The 23,760-nt window shown below is 42.4% G+C and overlaps 1 protein-coding gene across 1 annotated transcript in view; it reads right to left on the bottom strand.

Moving 5' to 3' along the window:
* The window catches only part of wwox (WW domain containing oxidoreductase), a 224,722-nt gene that overhangs the window by 188,564 nt on the left and 12,398 nt on the right, over window positions 1-23,760 (bottom strand). The window contains exon 5 of the mRNA XM_036134883.1: window positions 12,538-12,644. Coding sequence (XP_035990776.1) covers window positions 12,538-12,644 — 107 coding nt within the window. The remainder of the gene's footprint in view (window positions 1-12,537; window positions 12,645-23,760) is intronic.

Here is a 23,760-nt window from a genome sequence, read left to right as displayed (position 1 = left end):
TAAGTAAACTGTTGACAGTCTGCTGAGCTACATTGGCGAGTCTTTTCTGAGAGGCGGAATGGAAAAACCACATAAGCGGACAGCTACTAAAACATCAGAGCAGACACGTCTGAACGCTCCACCAGTGCCACCACCTCAACAGACAACAGCTACGCAGATATTTTAGACTATTGACCAGAAGTTTACTTCCAGCACCTGAGGGATGCGCTAGAGTACATCCAAGGATACTTGGCAACGTTGGCGGCTGTGAAGATGCGGAGGCCAAGAACAGGAAAACGAACGCGACTGACTATACTGAATATCCATGCGAGGAGTGTGCAGAACAACCTGATTTTCTCTGGCATTCCTGAGCGCACAGGAGAAGACCTAGAGGCCACAATGTGAGATTTCCTCTAGCGGCAGCTGAAAATCCTGAGCAATGCCGTAAAGACCATCACGTTACTGTGTGTATCATCTGGGAGCGAAGCAGGCCAAACACCACCAGCCAGTAATAGCAAAATTCAAACATTTCAAACACAAAGTCAAAAAGCTGCAGTTGAGAACTGTACGATTCAAACTGCAATGTGACAACCGTGACGGCTGACATGCTCTCTTTCCTCCTGTAAGGAAGGGAACGCGCTATGGTCACGGTTGACAGGTGTTACGTTAATGGACAGCAGTTTTTGGGATGGGAGATTACTCCTTGGCTTCACTGAATAAAAATGCAGGTAGGATTAAACAGTAAACACTGAATAGATGACAGGGAAAGTTTATTGGCATTTAATAACTTTAGTTAATGTGCAACTCATTATTTTTTGTGATTTTGATGTGTACGTCGCTCCTGTTTTTCTTTTCTTTCACTTCCCAAACATACAAACAACTCCCTCTCTCTTTCTCTATCATATACACACGTAGAAAAGAAGCCACTTAATAGAAACTTAGTTTAGACCTCACATTTAGTAATATTAAATCAATACTATTTGTCACATTTGGAATATACATTGAATAGGAAATAATAATAAAAAGCATAAAAATCACAGATCAACTAGAAAAACTTTAAGCAGCCGTTGTCTTACTCCAGGAAACCCACGTATCCAAATCTAGACCGAATGTCTAATTTCTTGTGTCAGAATGATTTATTAGTCATCACTTAAGCAAAAAATAAATAAAAAAAAAGGAAAAGCAGCTAAAGAGGGACAAGAGCAGAAAATAAATGACTAATAAACTTAGGCTACATCCTAAGAAGAAAATATGTTAAATTAAATAAGGAAACAAAGATTTGAACTTAAGAAGATACTAGAGGTAAAGTACAATTGCAAATACAGAGACTGGAGTTGGAGAACATAAATCTTATCATAAAGTCAGATAAAGATCACACTCGTTTTATCTAGCTACCACCAATAATCATTAGAAATTGCATTTCTGAAAATCATCTGCTAGACACTGCCCATAAGATTAAAAAGATACTCCACATATTATAAATCCTGACCAGGCTGATTTATTAAAACTCTGTTCATTAATAATATCAAGACAACATTATCAATCTCACAGGCAACCCAAAATTAAATGGTTTAATGGTTTCATTAGATGCAGAGGAGGCTTTTGACTAGTTTATTGGAAATGTCTATTTGCCACCTTGCATCAATTTGGATTTGGACATAGTTTTTGTCATGCGTCAGACTACTATATAGCCCAGCTTGTGGGAAAACGAATGACTGGATTTGGTACAAAACAGAACATGAAAAATAAAACAGGAGACATAACCTTTATATTCTGTCATGTGGGGTAGAAGGAAGCAAGAACTGGACAATAGAAATTAGAAAATAATGGCAAAATCCTAAGGAAAACATTGAAGGAACATGGTAAAGGCTGAAAAGCTATTGCCAAAGACCACTTTAAAAAAAATGAGTAGTGCTTGAACTTGCTGTAAGTATTCTTACGATCCTGTTCTCTGACCAGATCCACGAGAAGACATCACTTTGTGGGCCAACACTCTTCCACGTTATGGTCCACAGCAGAAATAATCAGTGCGGCCGCACTGGTCTACATATATAGCACTGTGACTTGGGGAGTACGTGGTCAGAGGTTAAACTGTGTTCACTGGTTTATGGCACACTTTATTACACAGTTATTTGATATATTTACCAACCCCAAGACTTGCTTTATATAGAGCTGGTTATCTAGAAGCTCTGCGGTGCGAACACACACACACACACACACACACACACACACACACACTCAGCACACTTCTCAGCTGGAGGACAGGAAATAATATTGCCCTGCGGCCCCCCAAACAGGCTTGAACCCTAATAAATGCTTTACACTGTAAGAAACAGTGAGGTAGTTCCGACACCTCCGAGCCTCCCCCGGCGAACACATTCGGAGCTAAGCCTGGTCACAGGTCAGGAGAGCTTGTAGCTCTCTGTGGTGAAGGGAGCACAGCCGCTTGAACCTGTAATATGCGCCTCTCTCCCCAGATGCCACTTGTTGGGGTTTTAGTGCAGGGGGAAATTACACCTGCTCCCTGTGTGTCGACGCCGGTCTCAGGCTGAAACCAGGGGGGGGGCTACGTGCCTATAAACACAAACACACCTCTAAGCCTTGAAAAGGAACTCAGACATGTCTGTATCAAAGATGTCAGTAAGTCTTTGCGCGTTTATTTCGCCGCAACACCGCTGAGCAAAACATTTCACGGGTTTGTGCTTCGCACACCATTAAAAAACACAGGTACCGCTCGGAAAATATGAGCAGAACAAACAGATTAATGGCCCCTCCTCTCCATCCGGGAGTCCTACAGGAGGGCTGGCTGGGAGGATGTAACGAGAAACAGATCTGACCTGACTTTTCCATCCAAACACAGCAGGTGCGGGGGTAAAATAACTTGACACAGTGGCTTATTTATACTGTTGACACAAGATCAATGAAGCTGTGTAGGATTAGGACACATTATTTCTGTACTGTAGGTCTGAGCATTTGCAAGTGCGCAGGCTTAATCACGGTTAAAAACAGGGCGAGCTTTTTAATCATGGAAATGCTCTGCAAAAATAAACACGACGCGCAGCCCTACTTCTGCGAGCCAACCGGCAGCTGAAAGATGATCCCCTAAATGGGCTGAGAGAGAAACAAAACTAATAAAAAGGCAGTGTATCAACGTATCGCAGTTAAGCATTAGTCACGTGAGGGCAACTACGCCACCAGCGTGGTGTTCGCTAAATGAATCCTTCTCGTCCTCCGCCTGATTTATGGACCTGTAAAAACACACGTTGTTTTTAATCTACCACTGCCTGGATCTTCCTCACTAATGAAATGTGGATGCGAGCATGTGGCATGCCTGCGTGTTTGATAATTATGTATGGGCTGAAAGTCTGATTCTCTAAGCATGAATTTTCTCTCCGCTAAATATGCATTCGGTTATGCAGACTGATTAAGCCGTAAAAAACCAGAGTCAACTCTGAGTCTAAGCGCCTACAAAACACACAGACACGTAAACCTGCGTGTGAAATTCACAGAAAACAGGGACACGTTTTTCCCAGATGCTAAATCACAGCTTCGCCTTGGGCAGGATTGTTTGAAAGCCTGAGGCACTTCAACTGGTATCAGTTTCATGAAACCTGACAGGATATCCGGTGTACGGGAGACAAGGGTCAGATATTCAGTCACATTGGAGACAAAAAAAAAAAAAAAAAGTTAAGGGCAGTGTTCAAGATCTACTGCAGTATGCAGTTTACAGCGGAGTCAAATATTTGACCACATCCTCAACGCAAAATCCGCCCTTACACACACACACAAACACAAGCGTTAGGTTATTTCCAGACTTGAAGACACAGAATAGTCATTTATAACAACATACATGTAACAATGAGTTCGACTCGTCGCTGTAGCGCAAATCTGGGAACGACGTCACACCCGCGCTGTGCTCTGGTTAGGAGTCATTAGCAGTGGGATCTGCTAATTGCTTTTGGTGATAACTTCAAGTAGCAATACAAAACCATAGCGCATTTCTTTGAATTTTATGTGTTCAAATACCGAATGGACACATATTTAATGGAGGGTGGAATGTTCTGCGTGTGCGCATTACACATAACTTTGTATTAAAGTGATACAAACATTCAAAAGTGGAAAAAAATAATCTATATTCTTCCAGCTTTCTCAAGGTTTTATAGATGCTTAAGTTCACTTCTTAAACTTTCATGAAATTGGTAAAAACAGGAGGTTTTCTTCTTAATATATTATTGTAGCGTACAACAAACGTTTGAATTTGGACATTGGGGAATCTTCACAAATATGACTGAAGGATAATAACAAATACAAATGAAACAGAGGCTGACATAGTCAGCTATCAATATTTGAAACAACGACTTTTTATGGATCAACTCTAGACTTCCAAGTTAAAGAAAATACAATTATTAACCTTAAAGTCACTAATTTCTTTGGTCTCTTCTAGGAAAAATTGCATCAATTGTGCTGTCAAGCAATCTCACAACACTGATGAATTACACCCATGCAAGGTCAATAGCTCCTAATCTTTTGAGGGGTTATAGTGCCGGGCCGCTGCCATTCTGGAATGTGACCCTTACCAAACTCTTGTCAAGTGCTGGTAACACTATTCAATAATCTAGGTGTTTCAGCAACTACCTGACAACGCCACTTCACTCATGATGCAACCATCTCAACACTTTGTCATCCCTTCAGATCTGTCAGCTCATTGGAAACTGAATGATTTCCCAATACATCATTGGCCTGTATGTGCAACAAAATTACACCCAAAACTGCACAATTCCTTATGCTTGCCTCTATTTTGTTTAGTGTCAGTGACTATATCCGCTAAAGATTAGAAAAGAATTAAGTCTAAGCTCATATGAACTTCCTCGGAGGTTCTGAGAACTTTTGCTAAATTCAAAACGGAGCTAAAAAAAACGCTAAGAGCACGTGGTATAATTGCAGATAAATGTTATAGCCTTGTTGCCAGATGGTTTTTGCAATCAACATTACTGTGTTTTCTTGTTTGGCAGGCATCAAGTAGCCTCAGTCTATTTGGCTGCGGCTTATTACAATTGGCTTATCTCTTGATTTGAAACATTAGAGTGCACGCTGGACTTGTCTCTCTCTGTGGTCAGCACTTCTCAGACTTCAATAAAAACATTCTCCGCTGGCAGAAGGGAAGAGGAGAGAAGGAGCCAAAGAGATCCGGGCAACCTCTCACCTCTCCCATTATAAAGGAGCCCCTCGTCCCAGGGCTACAAGTGCTCCTTCACGGGGGAAAGGCGGAAGACAGAGGCACGAGGATCTGTCAGATTCAAACAACAAAGAGGTGCCGCCTCGCACATCCTTCCTCGGCCTGTCCCCCTCAGTAGCAGTGACATCATTTAAATCATTTAAATCCTCCCAAACACGACCCACGGCGAGTGACCCGTCATTCGAACGCTTGCACCTCCTTGTGCGACAGCTGCCGAACTGCTTATTTAGCAAAAAAATATCAACGGGGCTAACTGTGTGATTTATTCAAAATTATTCCTCCACGGTGCTCCTTTACTCAGAGCGTTTACCCATAGTTCACCACGGTCCAGGCAATTAGGGGGGCAGGCCACACCTCTACAGGAGACAAAGCACCTGGCTGGAGCAGACAGACACGGGGAGGAACGGAGGCGAGCGGCGCGCAAGCCCTCCGCGATGGGCAGGAATAACTAAGCAGAGGGGCGAGGGAGAGAGAGTGAGGAATGCAAGCGAGGCACTTTAGGATTCATTTAGGTTCCCCATCTCCCTGGTCACTTTATTAGCAGTCTGGGAAGAGTGATACATGTCCCAAAGCTATGCAAAATGCATAATCAAGCATTTAAATAAACGCCATGCGGACGGGTGTGTGTGCCGTGCACGCGTGAGTGCACCTAAGCGTGCATAAGTACTTTTTGTTGTACAATGGCGTGCGTGGCAAAAATGCTTACTACAGTAAAACTTCAAGGTGTTCAAGACTTACACTTTTGGACTAACACTCTGTACTACACTTACAGTCTTTCAGCATTCCCACAAGCTGCACTGAAACAGCCCCCCTCCTGCAAAGCCATGTTCAGGAAAGCATCAGAGTGGCTCTTTAAAGAATTCCTCATCCTTGTGTGGCTGCATTTTAAAAGGAAGCACAGTTGGGTAAATCTGATGTAAAGAAGGGGGTTTCCTCCTCAAATTGAAATGGCAATTGCACCCACTTTCAATCCATCCTTCCCCCCCTCTTCCAGCATCACGCTCAGATAGGAAACAGTTGAGGACAGAGGAGCCTTTTTATTCCCAGTTCAACGACAGACGGCGGGTAGAAAACAAACAAGCAAATAAAGAGAGATGGGAAGGTCTCCCCGGAGAGGCAGGCTCATGACACCAATATGCGAGGAAAGAGGCAGATTTTAAAAAGGGCCTTATTCTGCAAATAAGGGGGAGAACCGGTGCTCCTTCAGTGATTTAGAGGATGTGATTTGGAGGAGCGCAAGCAGAAGGGAGAACGGTTGAGAGGAAGCCCTTGTTAAAGCCTTGTTTATTTGATAAAAGTGGGAAAAAAAATCTCTTACCAAAGATGTGAGAACATTTAAAAGCGGCTGTAAAATAATATCGGGGAAAATATAAAAGTTTAGGATAAAAATACTGTAAGACATAAAAACGATTAACCATGATGTAGTGGGCACTACGGGCCTGCTCAGCGACCTGGGAAATAGGCTGCCATTTCCTTGATGATTTTAGGAAGAAAAAAAAAAAATAAAGAAAGAATAAAAAAAACGTCTGAACCAAAAAGGTGAGTGGAGAGGGCACAAGTCACCGTGTAAGGAGGGGGGTTTACAGGAATGGTGGCAAAAAAAGAAGAAAAAAAAAAAAAAAGAGCAGCATCCTGAGGCCCCTGGAGGGAGTCACAACTAACCAGGTCAGCATTTCATACGTGTCACTTCCTGTTGGCCTCAGCTAGAGGAGCGCGGCTGTGCTGTGGTGTGGCAAGGCATGGTGGCCGGCGGGGATGAGGGCCTGTCCGGCTGACACACGGGGTTACACAGCAGCCAGATGGATAAAAGGCGTGGACAGAAGTGAAGCACCACTCTCCCAGGGTTACAGAATGACTTTTTGTGTCAAAATATGATTTTTTTTACAGATTTGAAACATTTAAAATAAACTGAATCAGCTGAAACAAAGCATGTAAACGGCCTGATGGCTGATAAGGAACACAAGGATGGGGGGCACTGTAGAAGAAATGTGGGACTCATCCACTCTATGGTCATGATCCATAAACACAGAGTATTCTCTTATACAGTATAATATCGCAAAATACAACAGTATATACCATATTAAAAATATGTGATGAAGAACAGCAGCTACCTCCCTCTGTGCATGAATGGCTGCCGCTTATCAGCGCCGCCTTGCTCTGCCTCTATGACCTGTGTTAATGTTGCTGTTTGACATTGCAAGCAGAAGGCTCCGTTTTCCCTCCCAGCAGCCTCGGCGGACACCGAGCTTTAGCCTAATTGGTTCCAGAGCAGACCCTGACAGAGCCCTCCTCAGCATGCAGCCATATTAATACCCCCCCCCCCCCGTCCCGTCCCGCCACAAACACACACACACGCACGCACACCAAAAAAAACAAGCATAGCAATCAGCGACTAACTCGCTAATTAACGCCCTCACAAAACATCTCATTAGCATGTGTTGTACAACGGGGCAGTGGGGGGAAATGAGCATTTTGGATTAACAAAAAGAAAAGGAGAGAAATTACAAAATAAGACGGTGGAACACGAGCGAATCTGTGCGTGTTGTATTCTACTCAGGGGCCAGGGGCCTTGGTTGGCCCGCAAAAGCAGCACCCTGCCTTCTCAGGGGAGTCCATTACAACTCTCTGAGGAAGGCCTTGCAGGGAAGATAAGCATAATTTTAAAAGCAATCGGGGAAAAAAAATAAATCTCTTGCACGCAGGCAATGCTTTAGTTGTTAACCAGCAACTTAACCTGCTAGTGCTGTGAGTAGAATGGGAGATGGCGAGGTTAGGGGCTGTGAGGAAAAAGCGTGGGCCAGGAGCTGCAGGGATCAAAAGGTTTGCATCCGAGTCAAATCTAATAAAAAGAAAGTGATATTAGGATGTAAAACATTTATGTAGCCAGCATGCACAAATCAGTGTTTCAGGCTAAACAAATATCTGTGTTCGTTGTCTTCAAGTTTTGCATTTCCCTAAACGCTCACGCTGATGAACGTCACGTTTTGATGTTACTTCAGTCAACCCTATGAAAACAGCCCCCTTTGAAGCCCATGAGGCCAGTCTGTATCAGGCTGTAGCTCTGCTGGGAGAATCTGTTCACAAGACAACTATTAGTAGTGCACTCCACAAATGTGGCCTGTGAGGAACCGTGGCAAGAAGAAAAGCCTCAGCGAGTCTCGTTTAAAGTTTGCCACAGCCACGTAGGGGAAGCATCAGACGGGTAAAGAAGGCCTCCTGGTTTGGGGACACAGAAAAATACACTTTTTGGCTGAAAGGCTGTTAGCTGGGGAAAACTGGCAAGCATGGGGGTGGGATGCTTTTCTTCTGCTGGTACAGGGAAGCTGGTCTATATCGATCGATAGACGTGTGGCGCGACAGGAAAAAATAGGGTCAATAAAACTTCGATAGAGACAGTTTTCCTTCCTTCTTTCCTTTCAGCCTATCATATTAGTTGATGCTGCAGTCACTACTTCCTCTCGACCAATCGTAATCGCGGACCCAGGCACGCCGTCACAAAGCGCCGCCCTCTCAAACCACAACACAGAGCACGTGAATATGTTGCAGCGGCGGAGGAAACGGTCCCAAAACGAAGCAGGTACAGCAGCTACTGGGCTCCCTTCTTTGTGATAAAATGAAAAAGCGTCCAAGCGGCATAAGGACATCACGCATGCAGTAACATGCTTTATAGTGATGGATATGTTGCTGTTGAAAAACCTGGCTTCAAACAACTACTCGCCACTCTTGATCCACGATATAAAGTTCCAGGACGCAAGTTTTTCTCTAACAGCGCTCCCTAAATTGTGCGACTAATGCAGGGAATCAGTGCAAAATGAGCTGCAATCTGTTTCCTTACACGCCACAACCTCAGCCCTGCGTCAGCCTCTCAATTATGAAACCTGAGAAGTAACTAGCGTACTATTCCCACCTAAATAGGCTATTTTATTTATTTATTTGGTATATTTATTTTGGTCATTTTACTGGTCACTTTTGTTTATTCTTTGTCAGTATTTAATAGCATAACTCAGATCTCTTAAGTTATTTTTCTTTAAAAAAAATTCTGTTATGGTTAAAAAAGTTGGTTAAATAAAGATTTAAGTGGAATTCTGTGTTTGTGTTCGTTATTAAAATTAAATCATTTAGCAATATCATAAAATGTCCAGGCAGAGCTGCACATAAAATATGGTTTTAAATATTTTCAATAATTATCAATATCGATCAATATGCATTTTTTTTTTTTTTTTTTTTTATCGATAAGCTTTTTTTCTATATCGTCCAGCCCTAGGTAAATCCTACAAAAAAAAAGTCAGGGTCAAGACAGCAAAAACACAACAAAGCCAGAACAGAACGGCGTAGCTTAAAGCGTTTGAAGGGTCCGGGCAAATCCAAAACTTAAATCCGATGGAGAACCAGTCGGAAGACCGAAGGATCTATTGAGTCTGACACCGCTTTAGACATTTTGAGACGGGCAGTGGGCAAACATTTCAGCTTCTAATTTGCTAAGCTGGTACAGAAATACCCCTGAGGGCCTAGCAGTTGTAATTACAGCATAAGGATATGTGTGTGTGCTCCACTTTTCAGATTTTATTTGTAAAAATCCTGCATCCTTTTCCTTTAATGCACTACTTTGGGTTGCTCTACCACATGAAATAACCCAAACATACTCTGAGGTTGGAGGCTGCTACGAAACAAAATGTGGAAAAAGTTGAATGTGTGTTAATGTTTTTTGCAAGATGCAACAAGAACAGGACAGGTTATCCATCAGGGACCCCCGCTAATATACCCACTGTCAGTACGAACTTTGACTGTGGTGGACAGCGCTGCTGCTCAGAGGCGAGAGTGGCCGTCTACTCAGACACAGGAGAAGAGTTAGAGAAAGAGAAGTAAAAGTAAGCAGGCAGCTGGAGGTCAGAGGTCGCCTGCAATCGGGACGCCGGCTCCACTCCTGGCAGCCGGAGTGGAAGCCTGCGAGGCACCTGGAAGTAGATACGGTGACCTTTTCTGCAGAGGACCCCCAAAATATACTCACTTATCAAAATGACCTTAACGTTAGGAGCATGGGAAGGTAAGCAGAGGCCATCCATCATCTTAAAGATTAATCCTCCTCTCTATTCTTCTCCTGAATCTATTAATAATGTCGCCAAAGGGGCAGAATTTGTGGCCAAGATTTATTCTGATATTGTGACTTTAATTCATTAGCCTCTAACGGGGGGGATTCCTGAGAAGGAGGAACGAAGACGGCTTCAGAAATGCTAATTTAATGCTCTCGGAGCGAGACTATTAATTTGATTGTTAAATTTGTGAAAAGATCTGCACATGCCAAATTTAGCGCAGAACGGGAGATCATCATTTACAACCATGAGGTCACACTTTCTCATGCTTTAAAAAGGTGTTTTACCGTCTGTTAATTTAGCAACATCGGGTATCTGGGATGAATCTGTGGCAGGTGCGAAGCCTTGAAAATCAATTGTGGCACAGAATCTGGTACTGGGAGCTTTTCCTCACTCGTTTAAACAAAGCAGTGGATTTCACAGTGTAGAGCAGCGCTGACAGCCCCAGGGGCATACTTCAATTAGAGACTTTGGCGACTTTAAACACTGTAGATCTGCTCACGCTTAAAGGCGTTTGTCTCCCGCTCTGCCCCCCCCCCCCCCAACCACCCCCTTTTTTTTTTTCTTCCTCCCTCTCAGCCTTTCTTCTCATATCTGTGCCGAGCACTCACTCTCCTCCATCTTCAAGTCCTGCTCGCTGTAATCAACCCAGCACTAATAGCTTATTCTTTCTGCTCCAGCACCCACATTTCGCTTGTTTATTTTCCCAAACTCGTAAATCTGGGCACATGTCACAAGTGCAGCGATATTAGAGCAATAATCTCAGGTAATTATCAGATGCCCTTTCACATTTACTCCCCCCTCCCCCCCCCCCCACCCACCTCCCTCGCTCCCTCCCTTTTTAACTCTTGCTTCACGGAGACACAGGGGAGGATTCAGCATTGCTCCAGAGAACTGAGGGGCACGCAGGCTGTTTGTATGAACTTCAACCTTTAGTAATTTAGTGAGATTTTGTTTTTTTTTTTTACATTTTCTATTCATTGCAATAGTTTTCAACCTAAATAAATCACATCTGATCAATTTAGGCAACTGTAAATACAGCTTTTGTGCATGAAAAGAAAGGCCTTCCCTGTTAAAAGGGTTATGAAAACATATTGTTAGACAGCAAATGATGGATCTCTGAATCTTAGGCCAATTTTGCCTAGGTTTCAAGGGCTAGAAACCTCCTCACCTTTGCAAAGACCATATAAACTAAAGGGATGTCCCACCCCTTAGAGGTGTAATGAGAGGCTCGGGTGCAGCAGCATTAAGCAGTGATCTACATATTTTTTTTATTGTTATTAAGACACATCAGGTGTTTTATGACTGATTGCAGCTATCTAGCTATCACTTTGTATGCTAAAGTGAATTGGCCATCTCTATCTTACCACAGACTTTCTCAATGGGTGATTTTTTTTTTTATCTGTTGCTCTTTTTCCTACATGTTTATGCTAATTTCTGTGTAGGAACCTCAGCCATTACGATCTGCACTCTCAGGACATAATTTTGATGCAGGTCCCAAAAGTCAAAACTGACATGGATTAAAAAAAAAAAAGGCCTTTAAATTTTCTGCTCATGCTCCCGCTCCCTGGAATAAAATGCAAAAGGATTTAAAAATGGAATTTCTTATAACTTTGGGGGGATTCAAGTCAATATTAGAGAAAAGAGACATTAACTCACTTTGGCTCTTGTGACTGTCCGAATGTTTCATTCTGCGTGATAGTCCCAGGATATTTTACTTATCATTTTACTTTTGGTAAGTTTTGAAATGTGAACCTGTTGTTTATCTGTCTGTGTACGTAGTCATCTTTATTGGCTGTGTTGTATGTTTTATGCTGCTGTCTTGGCCAGATCACTCCTGGAGAAGAGGTTTTAATCTCAATGAGGTTTTTTTTCTTCCTGGTTTAATAAATTATACCACTTCATTCTATCCCATATTCCTTTTTCAGTGTTGAATAATAAAGGTTCAGTACAATTTACTGCAAATAGATGGTATTCTGTCAGCAGTATTTAGAAAACTATTTAAATTTAATAAGAATAGAGCAAATACAGTTTTCTTGACAGGCTGGTATTATGTTCCCTGGTGCAACATTTCGACCTAACACAGAAGCAGTCTTTTATAAACAGTTTAAAGAACAGCAACATTTTTTTTGACTTAGTCTATTTAAAGGATTCACTGAAAGCAATAAAGCCACATCACAGGACTGCATGCCTCCAAAGAAAACTCAGGGTCCGTCCCTCCGTCCCACTCACCCACTCCTGCTGTATGAGGTGAACGGCCGCGCTGGCCCGGGACAGGTTTCGACATGCCAGGATCACATGGGCCCCGTGAAGAGCGAAAGACCTGGCCGTCTCAAAGCCTGAGACAGAAGAGAGGACACAAAAGTAGGAGGTTTAAAAAAAAAAAAAAGAGGGAAAAGCAAGCAGTTCTTCAAAGATTAGTTTCATTCTGAAAATATCTTTGATTCTACGCGGCTGAATCTAATAAGGTGGCGGTGGGGGCGTGCGGGTGCAAGCTAAAATCTTCATCAATTTTCCATGTAATTTCTTTTATTGAGCAGCTCAGTGGTCTAGCAGCAGGAGTTAATCATTTCTCTCTGAAGTGATGAAACTGATTGAATCATTGTGGCTCAAGACTTCTTCCCTCTCATCTCAGATCAAGTTTTTCACTCCGGCCCGACAGCTCTCAGGACCCTGTCGCTGCTCGCACCGGGGTTACCAAGAGAGGGGGGGGGGGGGGGGGGGGATCGGTTGTTAATTATGTTAATAATTACGCAGTGATGGCAGTAATTAAGAAAAAAACGGTTTATAATGAGAGAAGCCAAATGAAAACAGACACGCCGTTCAAACAAAATCTCAGTGTGACATTTCAGCACATCAAAAGGGGCTCCGATAAGTGCGTTTCTCCGATGAAACGAGGGTCTGCAGATACGCGCAGAATTTATCAGTCCGACTCTGCTTCATGGCCCCGTCCAAATCATGTAGCCATGATAAAACTGACAAAAACTGGAGATAGACCGAGAGAAGTTCATTTCTAAATTACAAGTCTAAATGGGTCATTTCATCCCGTAGGTTAAATTAATTTATGAGATCTATTTTTTTTTTTCCTTTGCCATATTTTTTTATTTCCTTCTGACATTTACTATCCCTCATAGTATCAAGGAGAAGTTTAGCAGCACTACGTCAGTATAAATACAAACCATTGCACATATATGCGTGCACATAAAGAGTGAGGGGCCTGATTGACAAACTGAGAAGCAACATAGTAGACTGAGTGCATCAGAGGGTGGATTAATATGGACGGTAATTAGATTATATGTCTTAATCTGATTTTCATTAAGAGCAAAACTGGGAGGCCTAATTGTTAGAAGAGTGTTAAGGACTAATATCTATTAAACTAAAATTGGAATAGGACTGGAATCCCCCTCTGACAACTGAAGCTTGGAAATGAAACTATTATGACACTTTATTGGGTGTAATTAATGCTATATATATATATATATATATATATATATATATATATATATATATATATATATATATATATATATATATATATATATATATATATATATATAGATAGATATATATACATACACACACACATAATCTACATACGTGTGCATGTAGATTATGAACAATAAATAGGAGGTAGAGGACGGCAGCCTGAACAATCTCATACAAATGTCATTACACTACTGCATCTTTTTTTTATTTCATGTTTATTTTGTGGCACTAGTGAAAGTAGGCTAACAGGATGGCGGGCTGAGAGAGAGGAGTAAATGCAGCAAAGGTCCACGGAGTTGAACCCAGGGCGGCCGCATGGAGAACTAAGGCCTTTGCACATAAGTTACAGCCTGCATAAGGTAAGGGCTCACTTTTTAGTCGACACCTTACATTTAAAGGCATACTATGCAACATTTTTCAGTTAATTAATGTGTTCCATACCGTTTTGGATGATTAAATGAGTCATTTCAGGTCGAACAAAGGTTTTCTCGGCCGCCCTGGTGGTCTGTGGGGGAAATACCGCACTTGCAATTGCAGGAGCCCTCGGCCCGCACACACAGGCTCAGAAGTCTCGGTGCAAGACCGCGAGAGTCGGTCTTGCTTTACGGCCAGAACTCCATGTGTTTTTGCCCTGCCATTCACTATATGCACGCGCTAAAGCAACAACAAAGGACCGCGTGTTAACGTCAAATAAACATGCAAGCAAATTGAGTTTTTATTATTATTATTTTATTTTATTTATTTATTTATTTTATTTTTTTTTGAATGTTGGCGAGGCGGTAGCGTGAGTTTGGCGAGGCGGCCGCTGCGGCCGCCTCGCCAAGATAGCGCTGCGGGAAACCCTGATGTTCATACTTTGACTGTGTTAGTCATTGTTTGTACTGCCGTTTTTTCGACTTTTTGTTGCGTTCGCCTGTCTGCTAAGCTCAAAACAACCGCGCCTGGCTTGACGGAGAACCAGAACAGCTGAGCATCTTTACGACAGTGCACTTTTACTTTCACCCTCTGGGGGGAGCCTCGCTGGAAAATTAACCCCGGTTGCATAGTATACCTTTAAATCGTAAATGGCTTGTACTATTATAACCCTTTATCAAATCTGGCGACACCAAAGCGCTTTACAGTCAGTCATTCACACGTTGACGGTGGTGAGCTACATTGTAGCCACAGCTGCCATGGAACAGCCTGACAGAAGTGAGGCTGCCATACTTCGGCGGCAGCGGCTCTCTGACCACCAATTCAGGAGATGTGTCTTGCCCAAGGACACAACAACTGTGACAGAGCGGGGGATCGAACCAGCGACCTGCCAGTCACAGGACAAACTCCCTCTGGCTCCATGCTTGAGACTTCAGTGCAGAACACAATATTTCAATATTGTCTGTATATTCAGCTGATACCTTTCTTTAAATTCTGCATTTGGACACAAAGGCCCTTTTTCAGACATTCTCAAAACTTAGAAAGCTTTGTTTTCTTCTAATTTACACACTGAATGTCCAACAGTAATGGACATTGTGCTTCCTTGTGCTCCCGTGGAAATAAATAAGCATGTGCATTTGAATCTGTAAGATTTACGTTTTCAGGCTTATTTGTCAAACAGAACTGGGCAAAAAAAAAATAAAAATAAGATGTTGGATGACAGATTCTTATGATCACGTCCACCTTAAACACAAGAGAACATGAGCCTCCAGAGGAAAACAAAATGGTTAATTTACATCAAGACAGCAATCCTACTGAATACAAATGCTCCTAAACCTCAACATTCATTTACAGAAAAGCAGCATTTAATAATTTGCTTAAATAGAAGGTGAATCAAGTACATTGTGCAAACAGGAGATTGACAACTTAACGCTCCAGGGAGTGCCTCAGAGCCCTATAAAGTATTAGTTTTAAAGCAGAAAAATAAAGATTAGGATGATATACTACTTACAGGATATGTCTGGTGTTGTGTAGCAGACAAAATTTTATACAACAAATTTTAAAAACACGGCTGGATTGTTTTTGTTTTCTGCCTGTATAAATTGGACAAGAGTAGTTGCTTCTGGTAAACAACAACAGTTCACACTCACTTGTTGTGTGTACAAACCATGAAAGTGAAATTAATCGACACCAGTGTTTTCCATAATGGAGGACAAATTAGAATATGGCAGCGACAACGGCAGCCGCACCGGAGCCGTGTATTTGCGATGACAAATAACAAGGGCTTGACATTAATTGTGAAATAACGAGAGCGGCGTCGCTGTAACAGGGACTCTCCAGCCCTTCGCCCATGTTGCCGGTGGAGAGGTCTCGCAGTGAAATTAGTTCTTGGTCAGGTGTACAATGAAAAGATCCTGTTCCAGCATCGTACGCTCGTGGCGCGACATGACAAGAGGTCAGACGCGGGGGTTTCTCCTGCGCTCCGGGATCGACAGACGCCACGAGCTGTTTTACAACACGTGGCGGGGCGTCCCAGAACGCAGCTCCAGCTCGTCCAGATTTGTCTGTTGTTTTTTTTTTTTTTTTGTTGTCTAATTAGATACAAACAAGGTAAAAACCCAGAGACAATGAGAGAATATGGCCTTAAACGGCCGGGTAGATGAGGACAAATGCCTCTGATGGCGTGTTTCCTCGCTGTGGGGCTTCACGAGGTAACAGAAATACAGTAAATGGCTTGGCTGTTGTTGAAATTGTGTTTTACTGTAATATATAAAAAGCATAAAAATGTGTAAAATGTCCATTAAGCAGTGAATGCTCTTCATGGTACATTAGGATCCTGGCCCCACTGATATCCCACAATAATGAGTGTGATTTAGTGATTTCACGCTTTGTTTGTCCTCCCTGGTCCAACCCCCCACCACCCCCCCTCCAGATCCCCCGCCCCCACCCTCCACTCGTACACAGGTGTATTGGCTCAATGTAATGAGATCATTACCAGCATCGTCGGTAAACGTGTTTATTTGGCAAACGGAGCAGCCGGCTCCTTCTCTCTCCTGATCTGCAACCAAAGAGGCATTTAACTAAAATAAGCTCTGCAGTACAATTGGGCAATCAGAAGTCAATTCAAATCATTACAAGGCCTGAGGGGCAAACGCGTCGAGCTCCCACAAACCTCCTCCGCTGGAGCCGAAGTTGTGCTTGGAAAAACACCGGAGCGGCACAGTTAATGAACTGACTGCAGGACTGTGCAGAAATGTTGGGTCACAATGCGAAGGCTGGAGTCAGGCACAAAGCCTGGACACAAAATGAGACGGATTTAAAGCCAGCCTGATGAAAAACGTTGAAAATCATTAAGAAAGTCCAAAATATTTAACGAAATCATATCTGCTTGGAAGAAAAACAATGTGGTTTGTGCACCCTGTGGGTCGCTTCTGATGGGTTAATTCACAACAGCGGAGTTAAAAGGAGGCACACACAAGTGGTGACGTATTTAAAAAGGCAACGCCTCAAACACCCTGCTACCTTGTGCAACATCAGGGAAAAATCGAACTACTGTAAATACTCAATGCATCAAAGAAAGAATTTTGAACTTCCACGAGGCTGGTTCCTCCTTAGGTAGCATTGTCAGATCTCTGAAGTTGTCCATTGTATCATTCAGGAAGGAAACCATGTCCCAGAGTTGAAATGTGGGTCTCAACTCAAAGCTAATGGGAAAAAAAGAGAAAAAAAAAGAAAAAAAAAAGGAAAAAAGGAAAAAAAAGAAAAAAAAAGAAAGAAAAAAAGAAAGAAAAAAGAAAAAAAGGTAATGGCATTGTGGCGATGCTGGCTGAAGCTGGTTAAGAGAGCATCATTATCCAGAGAGTAAAAAGGTCTTATAGTGGCATTGGTTCAAAGTAACCTGACGCCGCCAGATAGATTTGCTCCGCATATCCATCTGGAAACCTTCCGTTGAAGTAATTTTGGGAAGGGGCGAAAATACTGGTTAGCTGATTGGCCTATGTTGGTGATAGACGGGCCAAATAAACCAATCAGATCAACGAAGCATATGACGTACTTGTCAACATGCTTCGTCGTCGCTCTGTTACGAGCGACGACGAAAACACAACCACAAGCCAAGCTACTCTTGCTGCTGCAGGTAAAGGCTCATTAGCTCAGCAAAGAAATACTCTGTAATTCCGATAAAACTTGCTCGATAGCCGCGCTAACGCTAGTTTCATCGGCTGAAGCCGCCATGTTGTTTAGACTGAACTGTCGATCTTCTCGTTGCGTCACACGTCAACCCGCCTCAAAGCCAACGCTGATTGGACGTTCGTTTGGTGAACGGCTCCAAATTTTCTTTAACGGAGAGTAGCCAGACTGATCTGCGAGTGAAAGCTTGAAAGCTCGCGAGATCAGGATGGTCTCACGAGGCTAGGTTCAAAGGCCATTCAGAAAGGAAAAAGCTATTATTCCAAAAAGCCAGACTACAGTTTGCAAATACACTCAGCGTTAAAGACTTCAGTCCTTGGAGACGTGTCCTGTGGTCTGATGTTTTGGTGCAGTAGGGACTGGTGCACTTCCCAAAAACAAGATAACATCGCAAGAAAAGAACATTATGTAGAAAAGTTGAGGAAACATCCATGACGTAAACCCGGGAAGTTAAAAGAATGGGCCCAAGCATTCCTGACTCACTTATACTCATTTTCAGCATCCTTGACCGACAAAATGGACAGACACACGATCCTCCTCTCAGGAGTCCACCGTGTGTCCAGCTGAAAATGTCCCCCATAAATGTCTTCTTGTTGAGAAAATTTGATTCAATTGCATTGAAAGACCAGTGGATCACATCCATAATTTACAATTCGGAGGATATGTAAAGAGAGGCTCCAAAAAGATTGATAGAAGCAGAAGCAGGGGAAATAAGGGGGATGGAGATGGGAAAGCAGAGGAGAAAGAAAAAGCATCCGCCTTCAACGAGAGCAGAGAGAGAGTCCTATCAGGGTCGATATCAGTAAGGCAGACATTACCGGAAAAGCAAACAACACTTGGTGGAGAGCAATAACTTCACAGCCCGTTTCAGTCACCATTGTAACTAACTGTGGTTCTGGTTGATGGATGGCAGCAGTTTCCACTACTTCCACTACCGCCTCCATGTTTAGCTCAGGCATTCACCACAGCATGGGACGTGGTAAGGAAGACCAGCAAAGATTTAAATAAAACGCAGCAGTCTCTTACTTATAGGTATTAAGTGTGTGTGTGTGTGTGTGTGTGTGTGTGTGTGTGTGTGTGTGTGTGTGTGTGTGTGTGTGTGTGTGTGTGTGTACTTGCAGCTGTAAATATCCTAGGGCTGGACGATATAGGAAAAAAAGCATATCAATAAAACAGAAATCATATTGATCGATATCGATAATTATCACAAAAATTCAAAATATACATTTAAATGTAGCCCTGGCCATTTAACGCTGTTGCTTTATGACCTATTTTTAAATAAATGAATTCAAACACAACCCTTTATTCAACCAACTTTTTACAAAAACTGTAAGTGTTATTAAATGTGCTCCTTGAATTCTCTGAAGGCTGATGGAGCTTTTCCTGGGTTTGTGATTGGCTGGGAGGATGTAATGACTGTAGTATTAACCTACATGATAGGCTAGAACGCACTGTTCTTTTATTGAACTTTTTATTTTTGTTTTTTTATATTGAACCATACTTCTATCGATCGATATTTATCGTTATTGAATTATCGTCCAGCCCTAATATTTCCAACCCTGTTATCCCAGGTACGAACAGAGGAGAACAGAGGTGTTCGTATTTCCTGCAGTTCATCTCTGAGCCACGCCAGCCTCCGTCAACAAGCACACCGCGTATATCGTGCATTCCTCACTTGGTCAGCTCAGGCACTTTGCTGGGCTCCTCAGCAGCTGGCTTGTTGTCTTCCACAAAGAACTGTAGTCTGGCAAACTGCTTAAAACTCACATTGGACATTTTTTCCTCCATCCGTCAGATGTGAGGCGACTCCTTCCAACTACTTCACTCAGAACAAAACAAATGGCATCATAGCTACACACTGTAAACGGTGTACTTTTTAAAAATATTTTATCAGTTGATATAATATTTATATCAACTGAAAAACAGCATATTTAATTTTCTGAAGTTGTAAACTGTGTGAGGAAAGTGAATGTCTAAACAATAAAGTGATTTCAGGAACGACTCCCAACTCCTGACTGAGTGATAAGTGCACCTGTGCGTTTCTCGACCCAAGAAGCGGGGTAACAACCCAACTCCCTGACTCTTTCTGACTTTTAAGATCCCCTCTAATTCCCCTCCACTGGTCCAGGAGGAGGGAGGTGTCACCCCAAAAGTGGAATGTATGGTTGGTAATTACAGCCCAAGGTTGAGCTGTTCCAGGCGAGAGCACTGGAGTGCTTCCATTACCCCTCCTTGTCCCCTCCTGCCTCCTTCCTACACCCCCTCCTCTCAGATGCTGTCCTCTGTCTGAGGACCCCCCCCCCCCCCAACACCACCACCACCTTTTCTCTTTCTCTGACCCACTGTCAACCTCTAGCTCCCCACACAGTCTCTCATCATGGCCTTACACAGCACACTGGACACCGCTGCTCCTCAGATCTCAAACGGGGGAGGAAGTGAGGGTGGCAAAATCTGACGGAAGCAGACCTAACTGGATCCCACCTGCGAGGCCCCGCGAGGCCCGTTCAAGCACAAAGAGCCGCCCAATCAAGTGACTTTCATCCCCTCATCAGGCGCAGACTATAAACCCGATAGATCGATAAACTACTTGACTACACACAATAACTTCGTACTCCTTCCTTTTATTTTACCTACAGCCTTTAATCACATATATGTATTCTATCCCCTCGCTCTCCGACCACTTCGCTTCTATTATATTAGAGCTGTAATCATTATTGAACCCCTCTGGCCTGCAGCGTGATATTCTTCCCATGTTGCGCCAGTTTGAGGTTTGCCTAGCAAATTTAATCCAAGGTTAATAAAGTTGAATAATTTGACTAACCAACCATAACTGGTTTTCATTACGGTGCCAATAAACACATTCATCAACAGGGACATGGGAAAAAAATAAATAAATAAAATACTACCGTCCGTTGATTTGCCGCTAATTCAGCTGAAACAGAGGAGACATGAGCCGGACCGTGCACGCCGGAAATGTGAATTTAAGATTTTCACATTTTGTTGCATTACAGCGACAAACAGCGTATTCTACTGCAGTTTATAGTCACAGATCATCACAAAGTGATGCATGACTATGAAGTAGGATGAAAATTACTCTTAGCTTTTAAGTTAAAGGAAATAAAATTCTGAAAAAGTGTGCATGGTCACACTTTTGTATTCCACCTGCTTTGTGGAACCGCCTTCTACTGCAGGTGTAAGTCTTTCAGGGCATATCATTACCAGCTTTACACGTCTAAAGACTGAAAACATTAGCCAAAACAACTTAAGCTCAGGTTGAGCTTAACAGAGAGTGCATTAACTTTGAACTCTTAAAGATTTTAAGTTACTTCTGGACTTTGACTAGGCCATTTAAACACATGAATACAGCTTGTACTAAAGCATTACAGTGTAGCTCTGGCTGTAGGTTTAGTGTTGTCCTATTGGATTATTTTTTTTTTTTTTTTTTTTTCAGGATTGTCCTGTACTAAGCTCCATCAATCTTGTGATAGTTGAGATGATGGCAAGATTGATGGAGCGAAGCTTCCCCGTCTCCGCTGAAGAAAAGCATCCAACGTCCTACATATCTATGACCAAGTTAAGTTTCACCACAGGGATGCCGTGTTCAGCGTATTATGCAGTATTAGCTTTCCTGCAGCTATAGCATTTTACACGTAGGCCTAAAAGATTAATTACAGTCTCATATGACCACAGTGCCATCTTTCACATGTTTGCGGAGTCCATTTCATGGCTTGTGGCAAACTGAAAAGGGGATTTCTTATGGACTTTTCTTCAGCAGTGGCCTCGCTTCTTTCCAGTCGTCCACGAGGGACAGAGCAGCCATTTGTGAAAAGTTCAGCCAACAGTTCTGTCAACAAAAGCTCTCCTTGTCCAGCTTGTCAGTTTAGCTGGACAGCCATGTCTTGGGAGGTCTGCATTTGTCTAAAAATATTTCCAGTTAAAGATGATGGACTCAACAGAGCGGTTAAACATGAGATGTGTAAAGCTTAAGAGATTGTTTTATAACCTAACCCAGCTCCAAACGTCTCCAGAACCTTCTCTCCGACAGGTCTTGTGTTCCTTGGTCTTTATGATGCTGCTTTTTTTTTTTTTTCCTACTGCTCTCAAACAAATGTCTCAGCCCGTCACAGAACTGCAGGACTTATAACGGGAACAGGTGGGCTTTTACCAATTAGTGGAAACCTGAGGGTAATTGGTTGTGTTGATTTTATTTAGGAGCATCAAGAAGCCGAAACCCAAATGCTTACCACACTTTTCTGATTCTTTTCCATAAACGGTTTTGAAAACCATGTATCATTTTCCTTCAACTTGTACTGTAAATTACAAGCTGTATTCTTGCACAATCAATTCTGCACCTACAAATGTTTTAAAAAAAAAAATACTCACCTGTACACTGTGACTTCTCCTGCATTGTCTACATTTAAATTGTTTACTTTTAAATCACTGCTGCACCTTATACTGTAATTTAATTTTACTGCAATTTACAGGCTGCATGCAACGAAATTTCGTTCTGTACGCACTCTGTGCATACAAAATGACAAATAAAGTTGTCCAAGTCTAAGTCAACTTCAAAATTATGCTTTACTTTGAGTTGGTTTATCACTTTAAGTCCCATTAAAATGGCTTTAACGTGACAAATCCGGGAAAAGTTAAAGGGGTTTGAATACTTTAGCAATACAAAGTACATCTCAGCGGGTGCCCGCATCCAAAAATCGCCGCACAAGTCAGTCTGGATGTCATCTAAACTAAAAAACAGCCACTCGGAGGCACAGACATCTTCTCCAGGAACATCTTTTTATCCATCTAATTCCTCCCACTATGAATAATGCAGTTCCCTCCTAACTGAGGCTCGGGTTTAACGCGTCGCTGCGCGCCTCTTTAAGGGGGTCCTTATTCATAAACAGCAGTGCAGTAAATACCAGAGCTTTGCAGCCAATTTAATGGCAGTTATGCCTAACAAATCTGCCTCAATCTAATGATCAGCCACAAAGCTCGGCTGCGGGTTTAATCTGCGAGCGGAGGCTCCCACAACTCCGCGACTCACTGAATACGCTTAGGGATCTCTCCATCCAGAGAGCGGAGAGCGCCGGCCCTGACACTTAATCCACACAGCACAACAGTGGGATCAGCGCAAATACATGAACAACGTTAGTCTTTCATGAATAAAAATAAAGTCATAAAACACTGCAGAGGTGATGCATTAAGATACAAAAAAAGAATCATCATGAGGCGCTCTTTTCCCAAATCCGCCACCGTCTGGGTCTTTTCTGCCACTTATTCCAGGACTGACCACACACCTTTAAAACAACAACAAGAGGATTGCAACGCATGCATTTATATCGAGGAGAGCTTTTGCAACAGTATGAATTTGTCCAAGAAGGTAGCTTCAGGAAAAAAAAAAAAAAAAGTCAGAAGAATTTCGAAAGTAAGCTTTATAAACAGGAAAAACATAAACAAATATCTGCCAGTTTTCCCTTGATTGACTCTAATTGGTGATGAGCAGGAGAATACTGAAAGCTTGGGGAGATTTTCTAACCAATAAAACCACCAATCATTGAAGTCTTATAATTTTTCAGCAGCAAATGCATCAGACAACAGCATGTGATTGGGTACACTCTTTTGATTTTATAAAAAAAAAAAAACAGATAAAGGTTAGGGAAACATGCTTTGATGTATAAACTGTGAACTTGTTATTCCAAGATTTTTGGTTAAATTTCATACAAACCTGTCGCGTACTTCTTTTCTTTTATTCTTACATTCATCAAAATAAAAATAGAATAGATAGAAAGGAGAATTGTTAGGTCAGATCTTAAACAAAACCGGAAAATTGGAACTGGCCAATCTTTCTCCATTAAACCATGATCAGTGGCC

This window comes from Fundulus heteroclitus, unplaced genomic scaffold (genome assembly GCF_011125445.2).
Source record: "Fundulus heteroclitus isolate FHET01 unplaced genomic scaffold, MU-UCD_Fhet_4.1 scaffold_93, whole genome shotgun sequence".
NCBI classification, from domain to species: Eukaryota; Metazoa; Chordata; class Actinopteri; order Cyprinodontiformes; family Fundulidae; genus Fundulus; species Fundulus heteroclitus.
Note: the sequence above shows the minus strand (reverse complement) of the source record. Positions and strands in the feature narration are given on the sequence as shown.